Source organism: Podarcis liolepis (assembly GCF_965112155.1).
Source record: "Podarcis liolepis genome assembly, chromosome: 7".
NCBI lineage: Eukaryota > Metazoa > Chordata > Lepidosauria > Squamata > Lacertidae > Podarcis > Podarcis liolepis.
Window position 1 is genome coordinate 80584943 of NC_139561.1, and position 12938 is coordinate 80597880.

Consider the following 12938-nt stretch of genomic DNA (forward strand, 5'->3'; position numbering starts at 1 on the left):
GTTAAAGCTTATGCCGATGATGTGGTCTTAACGGTGGAAGAACCTATAGAAAGTATAAAGGAAATTTTGGAGGAGATGGAGAAATTTGGGAAGTTAGCAGGATTCAAATTGAATAAGAGTAAGACAAAAATGATTGTTAAAAATGTGGATCAGGATAAGATAGAATTATTACAGCAACAAACAGAAATCGAAGTCGTTAAAAAGGTAAAATATCTAGGACTCTGGCTCACCAATAAAAATATTGATTTATACCAAAATAATTACACCCCGGTGTGGAATGGAATTAAAAAAGATCTGGAGGTCTGGGCCAGGATGAAACTATCATTCTGGGGAAGAATATCTATGGTCAAAATGATGGTGCTCCCTAAAATGCTATTTCTATTCCAAACGATAGAAAGCAACACGTGCTCTCTGCTAGTGAGAACATGCTTTCTCACTCAACATTTATTCATTTCTTTGGTATCCTATATTTCATTTTTGGCATGTTTCCTAGCATATCACATGGATGCTTTTAAACTGCTCCAAGATTGAATTATAGAAATATAGAGTAGGAAGAGACTCAGAGGATCACCTAGCCCAACTCCCTGCAACTTAGACATGAATTGACACACTGAATGGCAGTTCTGACAGTGAGAATAACAGGGAGCATCCAGAGCAGCCCAAATATGGGGATACAAGTTAAGACTCAGGGAAGCAGAGAGCTGGTAAACACAAGTCTCTATTTGTATCTATTCTTATGCTATACTGAAGCAGTTGTTCCTAGATATTGCCCTGAGGCTCATTTGGCCCTGATGCCAAGCTGGGTATCGAAGACGTGTACTATCTGTCAGAATCACTTTGTGTTTCTGAAAAATACATTATATATGATTTGGTATTTCAGTACGGCTTCGAGGTCATTACTGAGGGTTGATTAAATCGTTCTCTGGAACATTCTGCCTGTTTCTTCCACTGCGCTTACACCCATTGTACTGTGAAGATGAGACAATATTTAAGTCATCTAACCTTCTTAATGATTTTGGGTTAATATTTATATGCAACTGAAAAAATTGGCATATGGAGCCGATGTAAAATATTTGTATGGTATTTACTCCCAACTACCAAGAGAACTGTCGATTAAAAGTGACAAAAATTCGGTAATTATTATTGTTGCTGAGATTATTATTGTAGTTGGCATCTGTCTGCCTCAAGAGACAATGGAGTGCACCTCCAGGGATGAAGTCAAATTGCTTCATCCAGGGATGAAGTCAAATTGCTGCATAAATGTGGGCTGTCCCACCATAGGCAGAAAAAGTTTACTCTTTTCCCATACCCCTTCAGCAGTTCTGAGAAGATTGTGATTTCATATGGGGAGTTTGCATTGGTGTGCAATGCCATCTATGCAGGATTTTCTTAGAATGCTCTCTGCTATAAAATGAGATTGTTCTACATGGTTTAGATGACCATAGCTCATACCATTTAGAATCCTTTATTTCTATGTGAAGGTCTTTCTCCCATGTAAGTTTAAGGCTTAATAATGGACCAGTGGGGGGCGGAAATCCTAATTCTGCATACATAGCAGACAGCAGTCCTTTCCCCCTTTGACCTTAATCTAATAAAAGTACTTCAAATAGCTGTACATTTGGCTGGACGCTTTGAGATATAACCTTTTGCAATGTTGAATTTTTAAATCAGGCATGGTATTATGGGAATGATGAGGGAAAAAGTCTCCATGTGCATCCATTCTTCTGCCTCATCAAACAAGTTCTGCCCAGGTGCTGCCCTAAGGGTCTGGCAAAAATTAATCCATTTATACAAAGTAATTTATTTTCAATTAATTAACAAACTTTGTAATCTGGCATCACCCATTCTGGTACACTCAGTCACTACATCTCACTGCCCAAGAAACAAATTTTCCCGAAGTGTTGCCCTCAGGCCCCTTTCCTTCTCATTTAAATTGCTCTGAAATTGCTGTTTTCTGCATCAGTTGCCTTTGATGGTCCAACTCCTATCCAAGTTGTTCCGGACTCTTGCTTATTCCAGCACTATGAAGGCAGTCCTGAGCACATGCCTTTTCTGGGCAATGCTCTCTCCAGGTGAGTTGAAAGCAGATAAACAGAATTCTTTTTATCATCTCAGAATGTGCTGTGAAGGGGGAAGAAGAGAACCTCGGAGGATCATCACTGGAAAAGGACCAGAGTATAGCATACCTAAAGAGAATAGTGATCAGAGACCACTGATTATACATTTAGCAGAGTGGAAAAGTCTCCTAGTAAGGTACAGTTTCAAAGTGGAGAGCCAGGGCTATACTATCTCTAATATAGAACATGTGGAATTGTGTTTACTTTGTTCCAAAGGAAATCTTCCATTTTCTTTCATTTCTTTGGCCCTTTCCTCCCCTTTCCCACTGTTTTGTGAGCACTGCAGACTGGGCACTCTGGTGTGTTTTCTTTTTTTAAAAAAAATTATGATTTTCAGGTTTATACATTTCAATAATTTTACAGTCATTTTAACATTTCAAAACTTGACTTCCTCCCCCCACTTTCTGCAGTTCCTTAAATTTACTCTGGTGTGTTTTCTTTCGTTGTCATCCATTTGGTGCTCAACAACCTTTAAGTAACTCCTCTAAAGCCCTTGGGATGATGTTACTTCTCTATATCATCCCTGAGGATTTCCAGTATGGGGTGTTATAGAGGCTGCCTTTGTTGCATTAGAGGGGTTTTTTTTAATTGATTTTTTTCTCTTTTGATGTCTCACTGCAGCAAGTATTCACTAGAAAGGGAAGCCTTCCTTTCATATCTAATCTCTGCATCCACAGCTCTTGAATAATGCAATTCCCTCAATTCATCACTATATATAGCAATTGTGGCAGGTCCTTTTCCTATTCTTCTTTAAGTGTGTTAGCCTGGATTGGAGGTGGGTAGAGTTTATAAAAGACATTGATAAATTCAGAATAGCATGGGCTAAGTAGTTTTCTTTGTCTGTCCGCAATCTTTCAGCTTCATTGGATGATCAAGAGTTCTAGTGTTATATTAAGAAGGAGCAAAGTGAGTCCCTTTAAACGTTCTGAAGGCAGCCCTGTATTGGGAAGTTTTAAATGCTTGATTTTTTAGTATTTTTATATGCTGTGAGCTGCCCAGAGTGGCTGATGAGTGGGGTATAATAATAATAGTATTAGTAACAACAACAACAGCAACAACAACAACAACATTGATAAAATTATGCATAGCATGGGCATAGTTTCAATGGATGTTCAAGAATTTTAGTGTTATGAAAAAGGACCAAAATGAATCTTTTTAAACTTTCACCGAATAATAAATGGTTGTGTAAGAATTGTGTAAGACTCAAAGAAGTGGAGTATTTACTTGAGAGATCCAGTGGGAGGAAAATTGGTGGTAGACAGGAGAGGACTGAGCACTCCACCACACCTAGGAAATAGTAAAACTTATTACTTCTAGCTAATGACTTCAACAGCACTAATTAATGAGTGTTTACCTTATTTTATTTTACTAAAATGAAACATTATTCAAAAGGTTTATTGGATCCCTGTTAATTAAACATATTTAACATACTTGTACAGTGGTAGCTCGGGTTAAGTACTTAATTCGTTCCAGGGGTCCATTCTTAACCTGAAACTGTTCTTAACCTGAAGCACCACTTTAGCTAATGGGGCCTCCTGCTGCCGCTGCACCGCCACAGCACGATTTCTGTTCTCATCCTGAAGCAAAGTTCTTAACCCAAGGTACGATTTCTGGGTTAGCGGAGTCTGTAACTCGAAGCGTATGTAACCTGAAGCATATGTAACCCGAGGTACCACTGTATAATGATTTTTCATGTTTCATAAAAGTTTGGATCTGCAATCTCCTCTTCTCTGTGCATTATTCACAAAACCACAAACACCAAAAAGAAAGAAAGAAAGAAACAGCTTTGCATTAATATTTCTCTCCTGCCTATAGTTGTACCACTGAAATGCATCTCTGCGGTCAACACTACTGAACTCTCAGCCGAAAATGTTTCGGAATGTAAACCTGGACAGAATCTCTGTGTTGCCGGTGTTTTGAACACAAATTCAGGTAAGTCTAACCTATATTTTAATCATTTCTCTTTTGATGCACAAAAGCAGAAGTGAGAAAGAAGTGGCATTCCAGCTGTGCTTGAATTTGAAATTCATCAGCTGCAGCCAGCATGGCCAATACTCTGGAAAGATGAGAGATATTGTCCAACCAGTTCTGGACCAGGATAAGAAACTTGGACTATAAAGCAAATATAATCAGTGCCAAGAACTGCACTACAATTGAGAGTTACTTCACTGGTTCCGTAAATAGTATTCATATATTGAGCAATCAATGGATGGAAGATCAAGGTGCTCCACACTGTCATGGCTCCTTGTCCCACCTCAAGTAATTTTGAAATAATGCTTCACAATGTGGAGAACTGAGGAAGGAAAAAGCACAAGAGGAGTATTCCAGTGGTTCACCTCTAAACAAATGTTTTAAGGTTTCAGGAAATATTGTTGTTGTTGTTTAGTCGTGTCCGAGTCTTCGTGACCCCATGGACCAGAGCACGCCAGGCACTTCTGTCCTCCCACTGCCTCCCGCAGTTTGATCAAACTCATGCTGGTAGCTTCAAGAAGACCATCCAACCATCTCATCCTCTGTCGTCCCCTTCTCCTTGTGCCCTCCATCTTTTGATAGCAAGGTGATGTCTCTACTTTTTAAGATGCTGTCTAGGTTTGTCATTGCTTTTCTCCCAAGAAGCAGGCGTCTTTTAATTTCGTGACTGCTGTCACCATCTGCAGTGATCATGGAGCCCAAGAAAGCAAAATCTCTTACTGCCTCCATTTCTTCCCCTTCTATTTGCCAGGAGGTGATGGGACCAGTGGCCATGATCTTCGTTTTTTTGATGTTGAGCTTCAGACCATATTTTGCGCTCTCCTCTTTCACCCTCATTAAAAGGTTCTTTAATTCCTCTTCACTTTCTGCCATCAAGGTTGTGTCATCTGCATATCTGAGGTTGCTGATATTTCTTCTGGCAATCTTAATTCCGGCTTCGGATTCATCCAGCCCAGCCTTTCGCATGATGAATTCTGCATATAAGTTAAATAAGCAGGGAGACAATATACAGCCTTGTCGTACTCCTTTCCCAATTTTGAACCAATCAGTTGTTCCATATCCAGTTCTAACTGTAGCTTCTTGTCCCACATAGAGATTTCTCAGGAGGCAGATGAGGTGATCAGGCACTCCCATTTCTTTAAGAACTTGCCATAGTTTGCTGTGGTCGACACAGTCAAAGGCTTTTGCACAGTCAATGAAGCAGAAGTAGATGTCATTCTGGACCTCTCTAGCTTTCTCCATAATCCAGCGCATGTTTGCAATTTGGTCTCTGGTTCCTCTGCCTCTTCTAAATCCAGCTTGCACTTCTGGCAGTTCTCGGTCCACATACTGCTTGAGCCTTCGTTGTAGAATTTTAAGCATAACCTTGCTAGCGTGTGAAATGAGTGCAATTGTGCGGTAGTTGGAGCATTCTTTGGCGCTGCCCTTCTTTGGGATTGGGATGTAGACTGATCTTCTCCAGTCCTCTGGCCACTGCTGAGTTTTCCAAACTTGCTGGCATAGTGAGTGTAGCACCTTAACAGCATCATCTTTTAAAATTTTAAATAGTTCAGCTGGAATACTATCACTTCCACTGGCCTTGTTATTTGCAGTGCTTTCTAAGGCATATAGCAAGGTATTAACTTAATTAATGGATGCATGCTCTCTCTCAAGGCAGGCAACATTTTTTGGTGCTGCTGTTTCTGCTTTCCCTGCTATCCAAGCTGGATGGAATTTGGTGCCAGGGTGGCTACCATAGCAAGCCCATGCCTGCTTCTTGCAACCCTCTAACTAACATATTTTGGAAGATTTGTCACATATCTTATTCTGCTCAGAGATTCCCCACTCACTCACAAGTCATTATCAGCTAATTGCCGAGGTCAGGGTAAGTCAGATTTCAAGGAAATACCACCATACATCTTCTTTCATGACATCTCTGGAAAGACATTGTGAAGACAGTCTGAAGCCCAAGGAACCCCTGACCTGTGATATGCAGATGTATGCTGCTAAACCGTACCATTTGGTTGGATGGGTCAATGGTGCTCACCTGACCTTCCATTGCGCACATCACTGCTGCATCCTTGGAGGTAGAGGGGGAAGGGCAACGAGACAGAGGTCAGTGTGATGCAAGCACACTGCTGAGATTGCTGAACTGGGCAATATGAGTTCAGCGGAGCACCACTCTGTTACTGGTTGTTTTTTTTAAAAAAATTATTATTGGAATTTTTCATTTTTAGCATCAAAATATCATCACATATAACAAAAATACCACTCCCCAATTTCCCCCTCCCCTCCACGACTTCCCTGAGCTTCCTCTATTTTATTTTATTTTTGCATATTATCTCTCCCTGCTTATTGGTTGTTTCTATTCTCTATTTTTTTAAAAAAAAAATATTATTATTACTCTCTTATCACTTAAACATGCTCATCCTACATTTATTTTGTTAATTGCAAGTGTTTAATCAAACCCTGCAAGTAAGTCCATTTCGTTGCACTGATTGTGTAAATATGACATGAATGGTTCCCAGTCTTTCTTAAAATCTCTATTGTCCTTGTCTCGAAGTCTTTCCATTAATTTGCCATCCCAGCATATTCCATCCATTTTCTTTGCCATTCTTCTTTGGTTGGTATTTCAACACTTTTCCATCTTTGTGCTAGCAATATCCTAGCCACAGTTGTAGCATACATGAAAAGTTTTTTCTTCTCTTTTGGCAAATCTTGACCTGAAATGCCTAGTAAAAAGGCTTCTGGATTTTTCACAAAAGTTATCTTAAACATTTTTTTTTCAATTTATTATAAATCATTTCCCAATACTTTTAAATTAATTTACAATTCCACCACTCTGTTACTGTTTTTAAGCAGTAGAAAACACTGCAAACTGTTTTCAAGTTTGTAGGATATATCAGAATGCAGTCCGCAGAATTCTGAAAGGAAGTTCTGCATTATTTCAAATGAAATGTTTTTTACAAGTTTAAATGGAATAGTTCCATTTTAAAAATGCTTCAAGATAAAAGAATCCCCAGCACTGTTGTTTCAAAAAGTAGTGGCCCTTCTCCTTGTCTATTAAATTTAATAATACTTTCAATATGGTTAGTCTGAAATGTCCCCCATTCAGCCAGTTAAGAATATGGGAAACATTACAAATAAACTACATTTGGAGTTAATAGACCAGCATTTTTTGCCCCAGTTCTAGGCATTTCTTATAAAATTCTCTTTCACAGTTGCTAATAGAGAGGAAGTTTTCTATGGATGTGCCGCGTCTGAAGTGTGCCATTCGGGCCATTACAGCTTCACTTCAACTCGGGGTAAATTCCTTGACATGACGATCCACTGCTGCAGCAGTGACCTGTGCAACAATGAAACTCTCACAAGTAAGTGTCTACATCTTTTTAAAAATATCCTACATATTATAGTTGTGCTCCAGATTCAGCCAAGGCGCAACCCAAACTGGGCATCTTTTGAGGGATCTTAGTCTCATTCAACTGGGGTTGAGACAGCCTCAGATGGCTAGATCTAGGGCTGAGCAGTGCAGAGCTTTCTGGGGATGAGTTGTCAGGCAGACAGGAAGCAGAGGCTGCCATGAGTGAGAAGGAGAAACACTGAAAAGGAGGACCATTCTGGGAGGATCCCTTTTGAAGAAGGTCCTTTCCTCCTTCCTGCCCTCCAAAGAGGGTCAATGCACAACTCTCTTTGTGTATACACTAATACCTCCGTGAATGTCCGCCTTGTCTAGCGCCCATTCCGGCGAATGTCCGCGGCAAACCCAGAAGTACTGGAATGGGTTACTTCCATGTTTGCCGCTCGTGCATGCGTGGAAGCACTAAATGGCGCTTCGTGCATGCGCAGAAGTGCAAACTGCTCCCCATGTGTTCACAGACACATCGCTTTGCCCTGTGTATTTCTTGGCTAGCAGCTGGGGCTCCAGAACGGATCCTGGCCACAAAACGAGGTACAACTGTATATAGGAGTGTGTGTTTGTCCATGTGTGTGTGTTCTTTTGAATTTAATGTAGCAGTTTAAGGTTTTTCAACATCTTCCCATAGACAAACTTCAATTTTAACCCATAGAAGATACTTAACACCTATCTTTTGGGGAAGGTGATAAAAAGTATCATTATCTTCATGTGTGAAGATGGAGGCTTAATTCAGCCCTCTTGTGTGCTTAGCCAGCTCTCATCACTCTGCTGTAGCAACACCACAATCCCTCCACCACCAGCAGCCTTCTTCTGGAGCTTATCCCTAAAAACACAAGATGAAAAGTTTGAAAATACAATAATGAATGCACCCAAAATTAGTTGCAAGCATATATTATTGGAGTTATCTTCCAGACGAGCATTGCCCTGTAAAGACCTTTAAAGACCTGTAAAGACCTTTTAGCAGCACATAAAAAGCAAATGAGATAATAAATGTATATGTGATGGCAGAGATTGTAGATATAAAGACAGATAAAACCATTACACATACTGACTATAGATTTGATTTTGGCAGTTCCAGATCACAATGCTCTTACACCGAATGGTATGCAGTGCCCAGCCTGCTTCACTGCCAAATTTCAGAATTGTACGAGTGATAAGACCGTCAACTGTCTTGGGAATGAAAATCAGTGTGTTCGTTTTGAGGGAGCTCTTACGGAAGGTAAGATTGCTACTGAACCAGGAAACAAAGCCTGCAAATTACCTTGGAAAACCATGCTGATCCCTTTATTTTCCCCTGTCCCCATTTTATGTTGCCAGAAAAGTAAGAAGCAAGCTTTTCTTCTTTTTTGAATCTGTTTTTAAAAACAATAATCAAAGTTTCTTTTACATATCAATGCACTTAGTATATCAGTCTCTAATATAAATGAGAGAGAGAAAGAAGCCCCTCTGTCTCTTCCCCCACTTCCTCTGATATCTCCTGTGGATGCATGCTTTTGTACATTTGGCAGAAGGCACCAGTGGGCTCTGCTCCTGGTTAGCTATCCTTGGCACAGACTTTGCCCACAACCAGATTTCAGAATTAATGTGATGGAGGATGGAAGAGAGAATGTGTTGGAGAAAAAGATACTGCCTGGGGAAAGTGTCACATGGAGGAAGAGCCCATCACTTATGTCACTTGCTTACACCTTATCTCACTTGCTTACACCAGTAGAGGGAATATTCAGGCCTCTCTAACTCTACCTTGAAACTCTCCCCAGACCACATCTCTCTGTTAACAGCAAGCAAAATGGCAGAAACTGATTGGGGCAAAATGCTTGCAATTAGCTCCAAATCTATTTGAAGTTTTATACAGATAGTTTCTTGAAAACAGAAACCAGTTCCAAAACAGTCTGAGAAACCCTCAGGACTATCTAGGTTCCCTTCAAAGTACTGGTGTCACATAGTTAAATGTGCCACATATCTTGGGAATTGGGCGTCTCAAGGACTGCCTTCTCCCACATAAGCCTACTCATCTGTTGAGGTCACCTGTGAAAGTTCCCCTTCTGGTCCACCCACATCCTGAAACTGAGAAGGTCGGATCTACTTAGGGGTAACACCTCAGCCCTCAAATGTACTCTCTGTGGCCTTTCAAGTTCTACGGACATTGGGTGTCATCTGAAAGTGTTTCTTTATAGTCATACTTTTTTATTCAGGACAAGTGGCATATCCCCCTGTTTGTTACACTCACCACCCCACTCCCATCCAAAACATTTTGAAAGTCTCTCACACCTCTTACAAACATTTGAAGAGTGCATTTCCCTCCTCCATTGTGCTTTTCCACCCCACGTGACTCCTCCTTCTCTCTCTTTCCCTGTCCCTCCCTCTTTCCCTGATTTCTGAAGGGGTAGACCCCTTTCTATGATTCCTCTGCTATTTGGGATGCTACTCCCTCCACTTCACCCTTTCCTACATGCTCCTTAACCCTACTCCATGATTTATTATCCTTTGTACACCCCACATTCCCATTCCTCCCTCATTTCCTCCCCCTTACTGGTGACCTCTGTTTTCACACACCCCAATCATTAACCCACCCACTTCATTGATCTGGTCTTACTTAGTACACTTCACTTTGCTCCCCCATCTCAAGGAAACCATGATTGGTACACTCCACCCCCTTAGCTTTTTGTCACTCTTTCACAAACACCTCTCCCTCTTCCTCCCAAATGCACACACATTAATATTCTATCCTTCTTTTCTAAAAAGATGTCTCTCCCTCACAGGCATACAGGCATATATACATACCTCTCTGTTTATCTCTCCCTCCTTTACAAAGATGTAGAGACACCTATCACCAAGACACTCATGCATACATACAGCCCCACTGTTTTTGCTTCTCTGTTTCACAAAAACACACAGACCACATATGTCCACATACACACATATATCCCCCTCCTTTCTTTAACGCCTGGATACCAAAAGACAATGACTACCTCTAAACACCTTGCTTCCTCTTTCTTATCCATCCCAACACACCATACTTAGGAAATCCTTACTTTTTTGACAATCAAATGATGCTCATCCCTGGAATGAAACCAGCAGCTGGCAGGCAGCAAACATCTAAGCAAATGGGGTGGTCCATATAATTTCTAAGGTAAAGATAAAGGGACCCCTGACCATTAGGTCCAGTCGTGACCGACTCTGGGGTTGCGGCGCTCATCTCGCTCTATGGGCCGAGGGAGCCGGTGTTTGTCCGCAGACAGCGTCCGGGTCATGTGGCCAGCATGACTAAGCCGCTTCTGGCGAACCAGAGCAGCGCACGGAAACGCCGTTTACCTTCCCGCCGGAGCGGTTCCTATTTATCTACTTGCACTTTGAGGTGCTTTCGAACTGCTAGGTTGGCAGGAGCAGGGACCAAGCAACGGGAGCTCACCCCGTCACAGGGATTCGAACCGCCGACCTTCTGATCGGAAAGTCCTAGGCTCTGTGGTTTAACCCACAGCGCCACCTGCGTCCCTTATATAATTTCTACTCCCCCCCAAAAAAACAACAACAAGGGGGGGCGGGTAGCAAATGCACAATGTCAGCTGTGATTTGGTTGGGATCCTGAGGCATCCAACATCATGATCCTACTTACTCCTCTCAACCTCCACTTCTTCTTCCTCCTCCTCCTCTTCAGATGCCAGGCCTTCCTTCTATGCTTGAGCCTCCTCGGCTTCTCAATTTTCCTTCCCCTCCCCTGCCTCCTCATTGTTATCATGCCATTCATCAGTGGCTGCATGAACATTGTATTCCAAATTTTAGATGTGTTTATGGGATTTCTGCAGATTTTTCAGCTGTATATTTTATAAAAATGAATTGTTAAAATTCACATTCACTAACACAACCACAATCTCAAAGGCCCTGGAAAAGCACTAATGTGAACATTTCTTTCTTTCTTCTTCTTCAGGTTTTAATAAGGGGGATAGATTCTTTTTCCATGGATGTGCAACCAAAGATTTTTGTGCCATAAAGGAAAAACAAAAGAAAGGTTTCGGAAATATAGTCCGTATTGGTAACAGTATTGTCACTGCCAGAAAAGAGAATTGTTCTAATGCTTCATAAGTTTGAAGACTAGTGGTCACAGCCAGGCCTCAGGACCTCTGGGCTTCTTTTATCCTCTTGGTGTTGGGGTTCTGGGTTCTAGCTCCAAAAAGCTATGGTGTAAAATTTAAATCAGTTAAATTTCCAATGTGATCATTATGATAAGAAAATAAATGATTATGGCATATGAAATGTTGGTTCTCAAGTCTATAACTTTCAAATAAATACAGTAAGCCTGCAACTTAATAAAACTCACAATTTAACAAACTAAAGGGACATATTACCACTTCTGATAGGAGTTCCATTAAATGGCAGCAGTTAGGGAAAAAGTATTTCAGGAAACACTAGACAGGACCTCTTGCTAATGCTTTCTCCATTATTGGTGGGTATCTGGGATGGATGAAATGAAAATGGAACCTATAAAGAGCTGGTTTGCTATCCAGAAACAATCCGTGCATTAAAACTCCATGCCCAAACACATTTTTCCTTGCTCCACAGCTTTCTCCCTGAAAACCTGCTCTTTAAAGCTGAATCAGAGCAAATGGCAATCCAGGGAGAAATGGTAAGTGTGTGGACACTGAGGTCCAATGCTGAGGGCCTTCTGGTGGTTCCCTCGCTATGAGAAGCCAAGTTACTGGGAACCAGGCAGAGAGCCTTCTCAGTAGTGGCACCCATCCTGTGGACCGCCCTCCCACCAGATGTCAAAGAGAAAAATAACTACCAAACTTTTAGAAGACATCTGAAGGCAGCCCTGTTTAGGGAAGCTTTTAATGTTTAATAGGTTATTGCATTTTACAGTTATTATTATTATTATTATTATTATCCGAATGGTTATCATGAAACACTGAAAATATTTTATGGGAAAATGACTAAAAAGGCTTGTCTTAACCAGATATGGATTACTACCATGAAGTGAAAAATTAAGACTGAGCTGAGGATGAGCTGAGGATGAAGAACAACAACAAAACCAAACACATTTTCAAATATGTAGAATCATAGACCCATAGAATCTTAGAGTTGGAAGGGTCCCCAAGGGTCACTAATCCAACCACCTGCAATGCAGGAATCTCAACTAAAGCATCCATTATATCCATGGCTAACCTACCTCTGCTTACAAACCTCCATGGAAGGAGTGTCCAATACCTCTCATGGGAGTCAAACAACTCTTTTCTAAAAAGCTGTTTTTATTGGGTTTAAAAAAACACACACCACACAAATGCAAATATAAGAACAATTAAACACTTATCCAGCAGTCCACCTAATGGTGTTTGTTCTGTCTGTTGACTTTAGACATCAACTTACATATTCAGTGTTCAAAAATATCACTTAACATAAACTCTCCACTGAGAATAATGATCAGTTGATGTGACAAGGTTTTTATTTTGGTCATTACCATA

At 40.9% G+C, this 12938-nt stretch overlaps 1 protein-coding gene across 1 annotated transcript; it reads left to right on the forward strand.

The window, feature by feature from the left end:
- The first annotated feature begins 1982 nt into the window (after positions 1-1982).
- LOC310712517 (phospholipase A2 inhibitor and Ly6/PLAUR domain-containing protein-like) lies at positions 1983-11582 on the forward strand. Its single transcript, XM_083515664.1, has 5 exons — positions 1983-2072; positions 3933-4049; positions 7289-7438; positions 8555-8701; positions 11408-11582. Exons 1-5 carry the CDS (start codon positions 2024-2026, stop codon positions 11560-11562), a joined length of 618 nt encoding a protein of 205 aa, XP_083371790.1. The 5' UTR covers positions 1983-2023; the 3' UTR covers positions 11563-11582.
- Positions 11583-12938: the final 1356 nt, after the last annotated feature.